General features: G+C 46.3%; 1 protein-coding gene across 2 annotated transcripts in view; it reads left to right on the top strand.

The window, feature by feature from the left end:
- Positions 1-16,008, top strand: part of NF1 (neurofibromin 1) — a 291,063-nt gene extending 275,055 nt beyond the window's left edge. For both annotated transcript variants that reach the window (XM_062175267.1, XM_062175266.1), the window contains 2 exons: positions 147-363; positions 15,866-16,008. In XM_062175267.1, the coding sequence (XP_062031251.1) occupies positions 147-363; positions 15,866-16,008 (360 nt within the window). The remainder of the gene's footprint in view (positions 1-146; positions 364-15,865) is intronic.
- The last annotated feature ends 2,239 nt before the right edge of the window (positions 16,009-18,247 follow it).

The raw sequence follows: 18,247 nt of genomic DNA, 5'->3' as shown, positions 1-18,247 counted from the left end.
ATGCTCTGTAATACAAAGAAAAATAGTAAATTAAGCCCAAAAGAAAACATGAGTTGATCTTTTTAGGCTTCTGAGGGGATTTACCAAAAAAGAAAGAAAAAGAAAAAGAAAGTGGAGCTAAAATAATTTCCTATTTTCCATTACAGCAAACACAAATCCCAGACTATGCTGAGCTTATTGTTAAGTTTCTTGATGCCTTGATTGACACGTACTTGCCTGGAATTGATGAAGAAGCCAGTGAGGAGTCCCTCCTGACACCCACATCTCCTTACCCTCCTGCACTGCAGAGCCAGCTTAGTATCACTGCCAACCTTAACCTCTCTAATTCCATGACCTCACTTGCAACTTCCCAGCATTCCCCAGGTCAGTAAATGTGATCTTTGTATGACTTTGAGCGCTAATACTAAGATAACAACGTTAGGAATTCCCTTGTGGTCAGTTTACAGCGGACTTTGTTCCTTGTCTCATGAGGTTCACCTTACATTTCTCCTTTACCGAGTAGCTGTCTTGAATTCTGTTGCTCTGTTAGGCTTTCTTTTTTCAAATAAGTTGCACATAAGACAGTGAAATGTTTAGAGCATTCACGTAGTATGCTAAGGTTGAGAAGTTTTTAGAGTTTGGACAAGAAGAGCAACCTGAGTTACATTACCCTGGAAGTGAATGGAAATACAGTTTCTTTACTAGATACACTGACTACCCAGATGTGTCTCTGATACAGCACACTTGATCAAAATGGTACACAAAGCCTGGTAGTACTCCATTTCCCTGCTGCCCACAGCAACTCAACTGTCCATAGACCAACCTGGGATTAAATAAACCAGCCAAGAAGTCATTTGAAGAACATAACACCTTAAAGCCTATAATTATATTCCTTACTATAGAGTCATTGTTAGGTCCAAGTGGGAAAAGTACGCCAGTGCAACTCAGAGGTGGGTATGCTGAGCAGTAGTAGCTGGTAGCCCTGAGGGGACTGTTGTGGAAGTTACAGGCCTGTGGAATCCTGAGCACATTCCGTGTCAGAGTGAATGGTTTCATGTCGTTCTGGTTGACCCAAGTTTATTCATTACAGAGCTGACACTGTTGTGTGTATTATGGGAACACTGGGTAGTAACAGAAAGCTTGCTTTATGCCCACATTGTCTTTCAGAGAGATTTCCTTCTAAAATGATGAAAATAAAAGCATGTCTGTTTAAAGTTCTGTTCTCTGAAAAGTTCACCTATGAGACACCTCACTGTATAAGGAAATTTCACTGTACATAGCTTTTTAAAAATGTTAGCATGGGTTTTATTTTTTAAAAAATCAAGTTATATAGCTATTCTATCCTAAATAGAATCCCCAGTTTATACTCCCAGTTTTGCATAAATATGTCAATATATATGGTAGTCTTAAAGGTTCTGAAGAGTTTTGCAGGTGTAATATCCAATTCGTATTAGAAACCATTGTGTACTGTAACTATTCTGCACTATGGAGCTTTGGTCAACAGCCAAGCTTTGCTCAGCAGAGGAAATAACTTCTCTATTTCATCAAGTATTCATTGGTCACATTACTGATAATCCTTCCCCACCTCCCCACGGGAGATGAGAGGAGTCTAAGCAGCTGTTTCTCCCATGTAACCATGCTCACCTGCCCTCCTTCACTTTTCTCTAGGATAGTGTTTCTTCATGGTGGTCTCAGACCAGTGCCGTTAGCCTCATTTGGGAGCTTGTTAGAGATGCAAATACTGTAGTCTGGCCCCAGACCTACCTGCCGTTTTGCCAGTGCAAAACTTAAAACTTACTTTCTTCTAGGTATTGCAGCCTCTGAATCCCACCTCTCCAAACTCTTGGCATTTGGGAGCTGAGGGGCCATATAGGTAATTTAGTTCTAGGCTGACAGTGTTGTGTACAATGAGGAATTTTAGAAGAGTTAAGTCAGTTGCTTTAATAACATAGATACCTAGAATCAAGGCCAGGCTGGCGCCATAGCTTAACAGGCTAATCCTCCGCCTTGTGGCGCCGGCACACCGGGGTCTAGTCCCAGTTGGGGCACCGGATTCTATCCCGGTTGCCCCTCTTCCAGGCCAGCTCTCTGCTATGGCCCGGGAAGGCAGTGGAGGATGGCCCAAGTCCTTGGGCCCTGCACCCGCATGGGAGACCAGGAGAAGCACCTGGCTTCGGATCAGCGGGATGCGCCAGCCGCAGCGGCCATTGGAGGGTGAACCAACGGCAAAAAGGAAGACCTTTCTCTCTGTCTCTCTGTCTCACTATCCACTCAGCCTGTCAAAAAAAAAAAAAAGAATCAAGGCCAGTGTTCTGTCTTCCACATTCGTTGCTTCCTTATGTATGTACATACGTACCTGCCTACCTACCTACTTTCCCTTCCCTCTTCGTTTATTTGTTTGTTTATTTTTTGCTTTATTCTCTCTGTCCTGCCTTAAACCCAGCAGTCCTTTTGTAAAGCTCTCTGTTTTCTGGCTATTTGTTCATTTTGACCAAACTTCAGCTTCTTGGACTGATAAAATAGTGTTAAACCTGTCAAAATTTAGTTTTTATCTGTGGTTCCCCTCTCAGGCTACTTATTGGAGGGATTTCTGTCCATCTCTGCCCACTAATGCAGACAAAAATAATCAGGTTGAGAATCAAATACTAGTGCAGGTTTTCCTGTTAGTTGATGATTGCTTATGTCTAGTGTTGATTGGACATTAGCTATATCATATGCTTTGGTAGAACAATCTCAATTGTAACCTCTCATTTAGAATTGTTTATAAAAACCAGAGAAAAGCATGTGTGGTTTGGGATAAAGCTTTAAATCAATGGTGTCATCTCCAATAGTTCTCCAAATATGGCTACCTGACTCTATGCTGGAAACTGACTATTCTCAAAAGAAATGAGAGCTTTAAAAGTAATCAGATTTATTAAGTAGAATATGGTGGTCAGCTCTTCTTGTCTCTAAGACATGTGTCCTTTGGTTCATGAGATTATTTTACTACACATTTGGACAAAGGGTTGATCTATTCAGTAGTAACTTAACTCTCCCACAAAGCTGATTTGTGTCTCTAAATTGGTGGGCTCATCTCCATCAAAAAGGATCCTTGCCGGCGCCACAGCTCAACAGGCTAATCCTCCGCCTTGTGGCGCCGGCACACCGGGTTCTAGTCCCGGTCGGGGCACCGATTCTGTCCCGGTTCCCCCTCTTCCAGGCCAGCTCTCTGTTGTGGCCAGGGAGTGCAGTGGAGGATGGCCCAAGTGCTTGGGCCCTGCACCCCATGGGAGACCAGGATAAGCACCTGGCTCCTGCCATCGGAACAGCGCGGTGCACCGGCCACAGTGCGCCAGCCGTGGCAGCCATTGGAGGGTGAACCAACGGCAAAAAGGAAGACCTTTCTCTCTGTCTCTCTCTCTCTCACTGTCCACTCTGCGTGTCAAAAAGAAAAAAAAAAAAAAAAGGATCCTGATTTCTATGTGCCTCGTTGTTGTGGTTTTGTCGTTCATTCTTATGGAGTAGCTCTTAATGGGAAGAGCTTCATTAGATATATTGCCTCATATCCTTAGCTGCATGTAATCTTACCTCCTTACCTTCTCATTTCTTTATGTTACCAAGTTTGCTGATATCAAAAGGCTCAAAGAAATGAATCTTAGCCAGATTCCTAACTCAGTCTGGCATTTCAGCTTTGCTCTTTAGCTGTATGGAAACCAAAATACGAACATTTCCATATTTTCACTCCCAGCAGCCAAGTCCCAAGCAGAAGCATTGGAAGAAGCTCTGCGTCATTTCCTGAAATGGAGCACAATATGACTGCTGCCAGAGTAGTCTGCCTTAGCCCGTACCCAGTCTGCTGAGCTTCAGAGGCTCTATCGCCTTATTTCAAAAAGCAAAATTTGCTAATCTGTACAGAGACAACCTTTGCAAGCTTTCAACATCAAGGCAGGATTCTGCTTTCTAGATCTTGGATGCTTAGCAAGATCAGTATCTTCTTCGAGCTTCCTACCTTGTTTGCTAACAAATCAACTAGATGAAGAGATTCTTGGAGCTGCTCCTTCTGCCCTCCAGCCTTCGACTTACCTAAGTAGAAGTGTTGGTGATACGTCATCCATCCCCATCCAGCTCTGAGAGAAGCGGTGGTCACTGAAACAAAGCACTTGTCTCTGGAAATGCGCACTCGCTGACCAGTTAACATAGCCTACTTGTCCATCCGGAGGGGATTGTTTCATAAACCCACACTTAAAAATACATAAATGATGTCTTCTGAACTCCCTAGTGGGTATCAAACTTGGCACCCATGGGGTCTAAGTTATAACCAGAGTTCAGTACATTTAAATTGTGTTGACTGTGACCCTCTAGCCAAATAGACGTGAAACATTGCTGCTGCAAGTTTTCCCAGGTGCCACTAAGAACATCCTGAGGCGGGTGCAGACGTTTACTCCATGATATATCAGGATGTTTCAGATTTAATATTGGGATCTTTATTAGGTCCAGTGTAGCTGAGCTAAATATGAATTACTGAACCAAGATTAGAACTAGAAAATAGGGGCAGGTATGTGGCCTTGCGGTTAAGATGCCCACGCCTGGTGTGCGAGGACCTGGGTTTAATGCCTGGCTCTGGGTCCTGATTCCGGCCTCTTTACTGTTGATGCGTGTCTTGAGAGGCAGTGGTGAAGGCTCAAGTGTTGGGTTTTTGCCGGTTGTAGGAAGACCTGGATTGAGTTCCCAGCTCCTGGCTTCAGCCTCAGCCACTGCAGGCATCTGGGGAGTGAACTAGCAGTTAGGAGCGTTCTCTTGCTATCTCTGCAAATAAATTAGCAAAAAAGGGGGGAGGGGCCCTTGCTCTAATGTGACCTGGTTTTAAAAATTAGAAAATAAAACCTATATACCCAAAAATGCTGTTTATGAGACTTTCTCCTGTATACCTAAGCTGTGAGTAGTTTCTCAACTGATGGCAAAGAAGTCTTTTTTTGAAGTTTTAATTTGAAGGCTTTATAACCATTTCATTTTCATGTATGCATTTCAGGCTGGTCTGCCTGATTCCTCTTTAGATATTGAAGAGCAAATGTATAAAGATCCAGATAGAATTAAGTGAATTTAGAACTCAGATTTATTTTATTTATTTCAAAGGCAGAATTAGAGAGGGAGAGACAAAGAGAGAGAGATCTCTGTCTGCTGGTTCACTCCCAAAATGGCCGCAATGGCCAGGCCTTGGCCAGACTAAAGCCAGGACCTTTTTCCAGGTTGCCCACATGGGTTCAGGGGCCCAAGCACATGGGCCATCTTCAGCTGCTTTCCCAGGCACATTAGCAAGGAGCTGGATCATAAGTGAAGAATATATGCATTCTTTGATTTTAAGTAATGACTAATATTACTGTGTTCTGAGAAAATAACTGAAATTCCAGATGTTTCTCTTGCTATATGCAAGCGACTCTGTTAGACTCAAGGCAGCAGAGGAGCTAAGAAGGCATGACACCTGCTGAGAATTCAGACAGTAAGGATGGTGAAGTATATGTGGGTAAATATTTTGACTTCTTTTATGATGCTGGTCATGTTGTACCTTGCAATATATGTATTAGCATAGCTTAAAAAAAACATTTGTTTGAAAGAATCAGGTAATAATTATAGCAGAAGTTTTTAATTTTTTAAAGATTATTTATTTGAAAGAGTTACAGATTGAGAGAGAGAGAGAGAGAGAGAGAGAGAGAGAGAGAGTGAGTGAGTTATCTTCCATCTACTGTGTGCTGGTTCACTTCCCAGATGGCTGCAATGACTGGTCCAGGCTAAAGCCAGGTGCCAGGAGCTTCATCCAGTCTCTTACATGAATGGCAGGCCCCAAGCACTTGGACCATCCTCTGCTGCCTTTTTCAGGTGCATTAGCAGGGAACTAGATCAGAAGTGGAGCAGCTGGGTCGTGAACTGGCACCATATGGGATGCCAGCACTGCAGGCAATGGCATCCACTGTGCCACAACCAGAAATTTTATAAACCATTTTTACCTCAAAATGTGTAAGAAATGTGTTTTTTAAAATAATAAGTAAGCCTGGGATCTATTTTCAATGGTTGGTTTTTGTTTTTATTGTTGTTGTTATTGTTTTCTGTCAGAATTACAGAGAGAGGGGAGTGGAAAGAGAGAGAGAGATCTTCCATCCCTTGGTTCACTCCAAAAATGGCTGGGGCTGGGCCAGGCGAAAGCCAGGAGCTTCTTCCAGGTCTCCCACGTGGGTGGCAGGGGCCCAAGTATTTGTGTCATCTTCTACTGCTTTCCCTGGCCATTAACAGGGAGCTGGATCAGAAGTGGAGCTGCCAGGACTCAAACCAGCCCCCATATGGAATGCTGGCACTGCAGCTGGAGCCTTTACCTGCTATATCATAATACTGGTCCCTCAATGATTTTTTACTAGAAAAATATCCGTAGTTTTTTCCTTTGATCAGCTCATTTTAATATTGGAACATTAATTTTTTTAAAGCAAAACCATACTTAGTTTTTATTTTAAATGTTAGATTTTATTTTATTTTAGATTCACTTCTTCCACTTCAATTTTGGCTTTCGTCCAAGGCTGTCACCATTCTCTTGGCTTTGCTTTTGTAGTGCAGACCTTGCTCCTAGGAACTTGGGTGGTTCAGCATATGCTTAATCATAAGCTTTCCTGGACCGAGAGAACTGACAGCTGTGGATACACAGGATGTTCCATCAAAACCTTTTCTCTACACTTGGACTTAGCTCTGAGTTAGTAGTATTCTTAGCGAGCTTACTGGGTTTGAAATATCTTCTTCTTAGAGGAAACTTAAAGACTCATTTGGAGACCATTTAAAATCTCTGAAATAATTTTAATGTTTTTAGATAAAGGTTTGGTGATACCATAAACAGTTATTTGGTATTTTCTTAATTTTTTATCCCCTTTCTGTATTTCCTGTATTTGGGGAGAAACTGGTTTTGTTGTTGTTGTTTGCTTTTTGTTTATTTGAGAAGCAGAAAGAGACAGGCAGGCTGGCAGACAGAGAGCTGCCATCACTGGGTCACTCCCTCAAGAGCCCACAACAGTTGGGACTGGGATAGGCAAAAGCAAGAAACTGGGACCTCCATCGAGGTCTTCCACATGGGTGTCAGGAACCCAGCCAGCTGGTTCATTACCACTACCTCCCAGGGTGCACATGGTAGGGAGCTGGAATCAAGCGTAGAGCCAGGACTCCAACCTAGGCCCTCCAATGCGGGATATGGTATCCTAACCAGCACCCCAGATGCTCACGCAAATGCTTGCCCCCAAGAAAAATAATTTTGAGCAACTGCTTGGTGTAATTTCTGCTAATTTTTATTATCTCATGTTTTAGTTCAATTCTTGACTTAGACTGAAAGTCTTCATAAAGGTGATAAAAACACATCAACCTGTAAAATTAGCCATGAATATTTTATAAGATTTATTTTAAAGGCAGAGTTTCAGAGAGGCAGAGAGAGAGAGAGGTCTTCTGTCCACTGTTTGACTCCCCAATTGACCGCAACAGCTGGAGCTGTGCTGATCTGAAACCAGGAGCCAGGAGCTTCCTCCAGGTCTCCCATGTGGATGCAGGGGCCCAAGGACTTGGGCCATCTTCCACTGCTTTCCCAGGCCATAGCAGAGAGCTGGACCAGAAGTGGAGCAGCTGGGACTCAAACCAGCACCCATCTGGGATGCCGGTACTGCAGGCAGTGACTTTACCTACTATACCACAGTGCTGGCCACAGCACCGGCCCCACAAGTGCTTTGATTTTCAGTGTAAGATTAATGCCATAGTGTGGTGAGAAAATAATGCACCTGTCTGTGAAGTTGTAAGTTCTGTCATTTATTAACAGATTGAACTATATGAAACTAATGGTCAGAGTTCAACAATTAAAACCAGATTACTTCTGAAAATTAAGGAACATAACAATTATCCAGTATCTAATCGTATTTCACCCTTTTTTAGAAACTGTGGCCATCACTCACTTTGTTTTTCCTTCCATTCTGTGTCTGTGAAGCTTCTCTGCCTTGTTCTAGATCAGCAGTTTTCATGCCGCTGTTCCCTCGTCCAGGTACTCTTTCCTGTCATCGTCCTTGCATGAAATACTGCTAACCCCGCACTTCCCCCCGGGCACGTGGCGTGAGACTTCAGGCTGCCAGTCCCCGTGAGCTCGGTCTGGCTCACGCCCCCGAGGCACTTGTAAAGCCATGGCTTCTTAAGATCTGGGTGCTACCAGAACAGCACGGCCAGCACGCGTCCTGTCTCGGGGAGCCACTTAGAGCCTCACTGAGCACTGAAGAAGTCCCTCCGTGAACAAAGAAGGAAGAGGGCACAGAAAACGAGCAGGACATGTGGTTTGAGGAAGATTTGTCTAGGTTAGAAAATATTTGCTTTCCCCAAAGCTAAAGCAAACCTCAGTGTTGCCTTACAAGCAGCACGGTGACCATACCATCACCTGGGCTTTTAAAAAAGAATGTGATTGTCAGTTCTGTTGTCTAGCAGAGGGTTAGAGCACTCCCTGGTCTAATTCATGAAAGAAGCCTCTTTTTTTTTTTTTTTTTTTTTCTGTAATTGTTACACAGAAAGATTAGACCTAAACAGAAAAAGAAGGGTAAGCAATTGATGAAAGTCTGTTGAAATTTCTTTTTAATTCCTCTAGTTGCAATTCTGTGTAGCTCAGAATACAAAAATTTTTCAATATATAGTTAGCAGTTCTGCATGAATGTATTGGGTACAGCATCAGAACAATCTGTGGTTACCCTCTCCCACTAAGAAGGTTTATTAGACTTTGTGCTTGGTTACATTACCTTTGGTAGTTTTACAAATCGTAGCTTAAAGTGCAAGCTGTATGCATTTATTCAAAAACACTTTTCAGTATATCACTCTGTCATTTCTGTTTCCAGTATTAGGAGCATCTTTATTTGTGTAGTAACAGTTCTACGTATTTGCAAAAATTCTTCACGTAGCTGACTCTTCCGTTAACCGTTGAAAACTGCCAGATTAGGAACTAGAACCAAAGAAGAGTTGCGATCCAGCCAGGACTCCAACACTGCTCTTCTGACATGGTTGCCTTCTCATATACAAGGGAACTTCCAAAAATTCATGGAAATTGAATTAACATGTTTATTTTGGTGAGAAATTTGAAATCCCTGCAGTTTTAGCATAAGACACATTTCCATGAATTTTGTGAAGATCGCTTGGACCTACAAAGAGTTTTCTGATTGCTCGGCTAATTGTCAGCATAGTAGCCGCCGCAGCACGCAGTCAGGCGCCCGCGCACGCTCCTGTGCAGGTGGTTGGAGGTGAGCGGTATTGCCAGTCTTTCACCCAACCCAGTCTTCCTTAGCTTCCTAAGAGCTACCAAGGATTCAGTTCTTGTAGCATGCAAATATTGGGTTCCATTTGGGGAAACTGTGGTGATTTTTCAAAACGAAGCACTTTGTCTGCCCAGGCTGGGGCCGTGGCACTAATCCTGATACCTGCCTTCAAGGAACTGAGGTTCTGCGGGGGAGACAGACACAGAACCTACACAGCTGTCACGGAGCCTAGTAGCCCTTGCCCCATTTGCTCTCCTCACTGAAGTTGGGTCAGTAAGCCCTTTGACTTGGGACGTGACCTTTGGGTGGCATCACCACGCCCACGGCAGCACAGGCTGCTCCCGCACCGCTGTCAGGAGCTCCCAGCTTGTGCCCTGCGTGTTCGCGACTGGCCGCATGTTTGGCCACAGTCTCTCTGGGGGGTTCTGAACTCGTAGATCCCATGGCTTCAAAGTGCAGCCCTTCAAAGTGCAGCAGCCCTGGGTTTCTGCCACCTAACGGAGTTTTGCTGTTGTGCTCACTGAAGCAGAGCAGGGAGAGCCAGTGTTTCAGGGGCACAGAGAGAGTAGAGGGCAGAGGTTCAGGAGGGCCTCGCTGAGAGGCGTAGGGGGCACGTCCCGGAGCAGGGTGCAGGCCATCTCCACGGGAGCCGTCTGGCTGATGATCTGAGTGTTTGCCCTGGAGGGTGTTCAGGCAGTCATGCCTCAGCTCCCAGAGAAATTTCTGGTCTAATTTTGGAGGCTAAAAACCAAGAATGCCACCAGCAGTCTCAGAACTGAGAGCTGTGCTTAGAAACATTAAATGCCAGAACCAAGGCACTACGATCATTCTGGTTCACACCAATTTGGCTTGTTCAGCATGCTCTACTTGGGTGTAAATATAATGCAGCCATTATTTTTTAAAAGACCCCCCCCCCAAAAAAAAGATTTTTGTGTTAGTTTCTCCGTTGATCCTCACAATTAAACCTATTTGCCGTGAGATTGAACTCGGGAGTCCCAGTCACGCCGTGTTTGCCCTTGTGCAGCTTGTAGAGTTAGGTCCCAGGAGTCAGCAGAAAATACACGCACCGAGCTAAGGATGGGCCGAGGAGCGAGTGGAATTTGAGAGTTGAAGCAGACTGCCGTCCTCTCACAGAGCCCTGAGGCTTTGGGGTACAAGAGACAGGGCTGACATCAGTCATGCTCAGATGTTTCCAGTGAGCATGCTCAGCAGGAAAAAAAAATGGAGAATTCAGAAAAAGATCACTTACAGTCCTCCTTCTCTTATGTGATCAGTGTTTGTTAACATTTGGTGCATCTCCTTCCAGTGTTTATTACTTTTTTTTTTTTTTTTTGACAGGCAGAGTGGACAGTGAGAGAGACAGACAGAGAGAAAGGTCTTCCTTTACCATTGGTTCACCCCCCAATGGCCGCTGCGGCAGGTGCGCTGCGGCCGGCGCACTGCGCTGATCCTAAGCCAGGAGCCAGGTGCTTCTCCTGGTCTCCCATGGGGTGCAGGGCCCAAGGACTTAGGCCATCCTCCACTGCACTCCCGGGCCACAGCAGAGAGCTGGCCTGGAAGAGGGGCAACCGGGATAGAATCTGGCACCCCAGCTGGGACTAGAACTCGGTGTGCTGGTGCCTCAGGCGGAGGATTAGCCTAGTGAGCCACGGTGCCAGCTATTTTATTATTTTTTAAAAGCTATATTTACATATTTGAAAGACAGAATTACAGAGATAGAGATCAATTGATCTTCCATCCATTGGTTTACTCCCCAGATAGCTGCAACAGCCAGGGCTAAACCAGACCAAAGCCAGGAGCCAAGAGCTGCTTCCAGGTCTCTCCCATGGGTGCAGGGGTTCAATTACTCTGGCCATCTTCCATTGTTTTCCCAGCCACATTAGCAGAAAGTTGGATCGGAAGTGGAGCATCTGAGACTCAAACTGGCGTCCATATGGGATGCTGGCGTATGGTGGCTGAACCTGCCACACCACAACACCAGCCCCAGTGTTTTTCTTTATATAGTTGCGGTAATAGTCTGTGAACATCTTTGTAATTTGCTTTTTACCCTTAACACTTAACAGGAGATAAATAGGGCTTTTAAAATTTTGAAGTTTGGAGGTATTTATATAGCAAAACAGAGAGTAAAATATTTTAGGACTAGCACTCTAGTGACAATCTGTATAACTACAATTTTTCTAGTTTCTTTTAGTTTATTCTTTCACTTTAAAGGCAGAGAGACAAAGAATCAGGCAGAAAGAGAGAGCTCCCATCTGCTGGTTCACTCCCCAAATGTTCAAAACAATCAGAGCTGGGCTGTGCTGGGCTGTGCTGGGCTATGCTGGGCTGAAGCCCCAGGAGCCAGAAGCTGAGTCCAGACCTCCTTGTATGGGTGGCAGGAACCCAACACATGGGCCATCACCTGCTGGCTCCCAGGGTGCATATTAGCAGGGAGCTGGGCTCAGCACAGCCTGGCCTGGAACCCAGACACGCTGAGATACAGGCATCCCAACCAATGTCTCAACCACTACACCCGCCCCAATTTATTTGTAATGGTATTTCTCAAGAATACCGCTGAGGGGGCTGACGTTATGATGTAGCAGGTTAAACCATCGACTGTGACACCGGGATCCTATACGGGCACTGGTTCATGTCCCAGCTGCTCCACTTCTGATCTAGCTCCCTGCTCACTAACCCAGGAAAGGCAGCGGAAGATGGCCCAAGTGCTTGGGCCCCTGTCAACCATGTGGGAGACTCAGGTGAAACTCCTGTCTCATGGCTTCGGCCTGGTCCAGCCCTTGCCATTGCAGCCATCTGGAGAATGAACCAATGATGGAAGATTCTCTTTCTCTGTCCCTCTCCTTCTCCCCCTCCCCCTTTCTCCCCTCTCTCCCTCTCTTCCCCCCTCCCTCTCTCCTCTCTCCTCTGTCTAACTCTGATTTTCAAATAAATAAATCTTCAAGAGAACAAAATACCACTGAGCAGGCCCTTGTCCCCAGACAGAAGCATTGCCACCTTGCAGTGTAAGGACTGTTCTTCCCCTGTGAGCTGTAGACTGGAAGCAGCAAGGCCACTTCACAGATAGACAAGAAAGCCCCAGGGGCAGATGGCTGGCTGTGAGCTGCAGGGCCTCCCTGGTGCTTGTCCAGGCTGGGGGCCCCTCATGATGGCCAACTCCAAGTAATGTTTTAGGTTTTTTTCTTTTGTGTGACTTTGGTTTTTTATTCCTAAGCTTTTCAAAATTTTAATAAATTGTCCTTTTATTTGAAAGCAGAAATATCTTCCGTCTGCTGATTGATGCCTGGAATGTAAAAGCCAGGGCTGGGTCTCCCTTGTGATTGGCAGGGACCCAAATACTTGAGCCGTCACCTGCTGCCCTGCAGGGTGCCTGTTAGCAGGAGTCTGTAGTGGGAAGCAGGGCTGGGACTTGAACCAGGCACTCGTTCGCATGAGGAGATCTCAAGCAGGGTCTTCATCACTGCTCCAAGTAGTTTTAAGTCTGTGTCTTTACGTTCTTAGTTTTGCCAGAATCTTACCTCCTATAAAGGAAACTACCCCAGATAAGACGCCATTAGACTTAAGCTTATGCCACATATGGATTGTAGGAAATGGAAGGTCTGATGCACTGACAAATTCTAATAGTTTCTGAGGAAGGAATCAAAGGGAGAAAGAATTTTGTGTGTGCACTCACAGCGTGATACTGCCACCTGGAGATCAGGAGCTGCGTGCATTTGGGCTCTGAATTACAGGGGCCCAGCTGTCATGTTTTAAGATGGAAGCTGTCAGTTCAACCAATTTATTTATTGAAAACAAATATATAAATATATATAAATAAATATTCAATAAATAATTACTTATTGAAAACAGTTAATTAGATTTTATGGGAAAATGAGTAACAAGTTACCGTTACCCCTCCAGGTGCTTTTACTTCTACTAGGGAAAATAAGACGTATGTGCAAGTTGTGCTAATACAGACGGAACTTAACAAATGTTAAAGCCAGGAGGGAAGAGTAGACTTGGCAGGAGACAGAGGATGAATCACAAAGGAAGTAAGAGATAATAAAAACGCAGGTTGAATTTAAGAAGCCTGTGCAAACACACATCATAAGGAAGTTCAAGGCATATTCAGGAGATTCTGAGTCTCTTTCAATTCTGTTTTTTAAAATAGCTGTAGATGGCTGGCGCTGCGGCTCACTGGGCTAATCCTCTGCCTGCGGTGCCGGCACCCCAGGTTCTAGTCCCAGTTGGGGCACCGGATTCTGTCCCAGTTGCTCCTCTTCCAGGCCAGCTCTCTGCTGTGGTCCGGGAGTGCAGTGGAGGATGGCCCAAGCCCTTGGGCCCTGCACCCGCATGGGAGACCAGGAGGAAGCTCCTGGTTCCTGGCTTCGGATCAGTTCTGAGCGCCGGCCGTAGCAGCCATTTCGGGGGTGAATCAACAGAAAAGGAAGACCTTTCTCTCTCTCTCTCTCACTGTCTAACTCTCCCTGTCCAAAAAAAAAAAAAAAAATAGCTGTGGAGAAGTGAATAATGTATAGATAAGAGAGCAAAAATTGTCAGAGGAGAGGGCAAGGTTTCCCCTCTTCGTCTTTCTGCAGGTTGGAGTGTTGATGCCGGGTCAGCCACGCTGGGCTTCCGGAGAGGCAGTGGGGACATCTTCCTTTTCATAAACCCTGACCAGGGCCCCTGTGTCTCTGATACCCGCATGGTGGCCACCTCTGCTGAGTCTGTCAGTCAGGCCACATGGATGCCTGACCCTCTGAATTAATTCAGGGCCAACTCCAGATGAAGGCTGCATGGCTCCAAAAGGGGGTAATCCCAAATTCATTTCCGTTCCTGTGCCAACCAATGGGTGTGCAGATCTACGCATGTTTCTCTAACGTAATGAACCCTTCTTGACCTGAAATGCCACTTTCTGACCCAAAATAGAAATCTTTCCACTCTGGAATTCAGTGATTTTAAAATTCAAATGATACAGATAAGAACAGAATAGAATAGAAATAAAAATAAAAAATACTACCTCCTAAAATCATAGTAGACAGAGAGAACGTATTTTGGCAAATGTTTTCCCAACCTTTTCCCCCCATATGGGTATTTTGTTTTCCTCTTCCAAAAATGGTGGTCATCTTCCTTGACCGATAAACATCCATCAGTGCTTTATGTTCTGATACAAACTACCAAAAATGCCACCCAGCGTTTGCTTTCCTACCAGTAGCTTTGCCAGAAGTGGGTTAAATCAGTCTCATTTGTGGGAAGATTTTATTGAAGTGTAACAGAAAAGTACACAGATCACAAACTTGCAGATTCGTGAACTTAGAGGTAAACACACTCAAAAATCTGGCACTCAGACAAGAAACAGAACGTGGCCAGGGCAACACACTCAGAAGCCACACTCAGCCCACCCCTGTAGTCCCTGCTGGCCCAGGGAAGCTACTGTTCTTTCACCTGTCTGATCTGTCGTCTTTATTTACCTATTGATTCTTTTAAAATTGTTTTACTTGAAAGACAGAATGATAGGGAGAAATATATACAGAGAGAGCGCGCGCTTCCACCCACTGGTTCAGATGGCCAGAACTCCATCCCAGTCTCCCACGTGGGTGGCAGGGGCCCAAATACATGGGCTGTCTTCCACTGCCTTCCCAGGTACACTGACAGGGAGCTGGAAAGGAAGTGGAGCAACTGGGATTTGAACCGGCACTGTGATACGGGATGCCAGCAGCAGCTTAACCTGCTGCTCCACAGTGCTGCCCCCTGATAATTTTTTTGTAAGATGCATTTATTTATTTATTTTGAAAGAGTTACAGAGAAAGAGATCTTCTATCTGCTTATTCACTCCCCAGATGGCCACAACAGCCAGGGCTAGACCAGGCCACAGCCAGGAGCTTCATCCAGGACTCCCACGTGGGTGCAGGGGCCCAAGCACTCTGGCCATCTTCCGCTGCTTTTCCCAGGTGCATTAGCAGGGAGCTGGATTGGAAGTGGAGCAGGCAGGACAGGAACCAGCACCCATATGGGATGCCAGTGTTGCAGGTGGCAGCTCTACCTGCTGCGGCACAGCGCCAGCCCTATGGGATCTCGTTTTGTCTCTAGTTACTTTTGCGAAGTAGCTACTTAGATGATTACCCAAATTCCTTGTGGGCCCCAGCATGTGGAGGTAGAACTCCTCGCTGAGAGAGGAATGGCACACGTGCGAGGCTGGACAGTGTGCAGGAGCTGCCATAGTTGAAAAGAGACAGACATTGCCCAGTGTGCCCTGACTCAAAGCAGACGGAGCAGGCACCTGGCCTGTTCTGAGTGGCCCGCTGTGGAGCGGTCCAGAGCCCTGCACTTGCAGGGCGGGCTCTGCTGTGAACGTGGGTGCGGGCGTGGGCGCCTGAGGTCGGCCCTGCGCTGTGTCGGGGGTCTGCAGAAAGGCGCTGCTGCTGCTGCTGCTGGCCTTCGCGGCGCAAGCCTGTCCGCCGCTGGCTTTGCCCCGCCGCGTTCCTTTTCTCTGTCGCTGTTGCTCTGCTGGCACAGCTCAGGTGCAGAGGAAAGGGGCGGGTCTGTGTGGATGAGTGTGCAGCCGCAGCTCCCCGGGGGTGTCTCAGATCCAGTGAGGTGGAGCCCTGACCGGCTGCTTTGTCTCTCCCCAGGACTGGACAAGGAGAACGTGGAACTCTCCCCCACCACCGGCCACTGCAACAGCGGGCGCACGCGCCACGGATCCGCAAGCCAAGTGCAGAAGCAGAGAAGCGCCGGCAGTTTCAAACGGAATAGCATCAAGAAGATCGTGTGAAGCCTGCTGCTCTCTCGGCTCAGACCGGCCTCGGCCTCGGCCTCGGCCTCGGCCTCGCGCGGGCTCCCGGGTGCCCCGCCCCCAGCCTCGCCCCACCCCCACAGCTCCTGATGCTACACCTCCTGTTCGTCACAGAGCCGTCCGGTCTGCCACGTGGCCAGACCCCCAACTCTCGGAAGCGCTGCCCAAATTTAATGCTGCTTTCTCCTTCCATTTTTCTGTGTACTTTTGGCGTCTGTCCGGCATCAGCAAGCGTTGAGAACAACTGCAAGGACAGTGGGGCCAGGAGACTGGAACAGGGAGCAGTGGACGCGGGAAGCCGCACGGCCGGCCGGCGAGGACAGCCGTGCGCACGGAGCTCCGCCCTGGGCTCCCCCTCTTCGTGCTACCAAGTCGGAGTCTTAGTTCTATTCACACACTTTTCAAGATAGACGTTTACAGGAGAAAAAATAGTATAACCCCAGTACATGTAGTCTTTTAGCTGTGGACTTTTTTTTACCTTACGAAACCGAAGGAACGTAGGGTCAGGCCTCGGTGACTTCATCACCAAGCCCCGGGCCAGGCACTGTGGGGGCGGGGCGGGGCGGGGCTAACATTCTGCAGTAGACTCTTCTATACTAACACTTGAGTATTAGCAATAATTACAGGAGAGTAAGCGTGACCACACCGACATTAACATCACCGAATTAAAGCTCTGGGTTCTGAGGCCTTAGCCAATCTCAGTCATCCAAACTCTATTTTCTTTTCCACTTGATTATCTTTTAATCTTTAAATATGCTGAAGGTTTTTTTGTTTGTTTGTAAGCCAAAACTATACCAAGTATAGTAATTATACGTCTTTCCCCTCCCCCTCCTCGTTCCCAAATAATTGTGCGCAGGGTAAATCAGTGAACAAAGTCTCGGAGATTCTTCCCAGAAGGAACTTCCATGGATTTCGTGTTAGCTCCATAGCAAAACAGAATGGTACGTGACTTCTAGGTAGCTGATATGTTAATTTTGTTAAATAATTTCCTAAGAAGCATAGAGAATGGTGTATATTATCAAATTTTTTTGATAAGATGTATTTTAAATATCTTTTAATCTTGCCCCTCTCCTCTTAAAAAAAAAAAAAGGAATCTCTCTGTCCAACATTTGGGTTCTATGTGATAGAATTGCATTTATTCACTGTGAAAAGCCTGACCAGCCTGCAAGAGCGTGACGGGGGGCCGCTGGCGTTGCTGCTGTCCTGAGGTGTGGCTCAGCACGGTGTAGGAATCGCCGCGGTACTGCAGGTCCCGTTGCCCTGTGGTACCTGCGGTGTGCACAATAGTCTGAGCTCAGTGAGCGTATTAGTACCTGAGGCTCCAGTTTAGGATTGAACCATATTTATTATGAAAAGATACTACCCCCACTCCCAGGCCCCCTTTATATGTTATGATAGAATGGCTTTGGGAGGGGGAAACTTAGGGGAGAGGGGAGTTCCATGTAGTGCTGTTCAGTAGTGGATTTCAGTAAATTAAATTCCACAGCTAATTCAATAAATAATGGTACATTTAAGTGTTCTGATTCTAATAATATAACATTTCACATTTATCCACACAATAACAATGTAATATGTTAATGTAAATAAAATTGCCTTTTTTATTAAGAAATAACAAGAATTTAATTTTTTTAATTTGTTTACAGTCCTGGGAAAGGTTAAGAACCATTTGCCAAAATAAAGGGGAAAAAAATCTTAGTATTCATAACGATGTTAACATAGGATTGTTGGAAAATACTGAAGACAGGTGCAATTAAATAAACGTTTGTTTTTAACTGTTAGAGGCTACATTAGAATAAAATGTTTATAATAGCAGAAGCCTAGAAATAGACCGGTAACCCAGTGCCAAGAATGCCACGCTGCGGTGGTGTCGGCCGCCCGAGCCTCTGGGCTGACAGCGCTGGAGCGGCCGGCGGGAGCCTTGGGTCCCTGCGCTTCCCTCGCTTTCCTCTTTGTTGGTTTGGTGCATATAATGGTGGGGGTCCGCTCTTGTGCTCCTCCCATCGAAGCAGAGAAACTTCCAAAGATTTAATGTTAAATTTCCACCCACAAGTTTACCAAGGAGGGGGGTGTCTTCAGCGTGTGGTGGGCGGAAGGAAGCCGCCGGAGGACCTCCTGAGACGGTCCGGAGCGGCCGGGGGATCCTGAGGCTCAGGCCGGCCTCCGCCAAGGAACTCGCAGCTCGGGGACGGGGTCGGGCTGCCTGGGCCTGGCCCAGCGT

This window comes from Lepus europaeus, chromosome 18 (assembly GCF_033115175.1).
Source record: "Lepus europaeus isolate LE1 chromosome 18, mLepTim1.pri, whole genome shotgun sequence".
Lineage (NCBI taxonomy): Eukaryota > Metazoa > Chordata > Mammalia > Lagomorpha > Leporidae > Lepus > Lepus europaeus.
The sequence above is the reverse complement of the archived record's forward strand: the minus strand, read 5'-3'. Positions and strand labels throughout refer to the sequence as shown.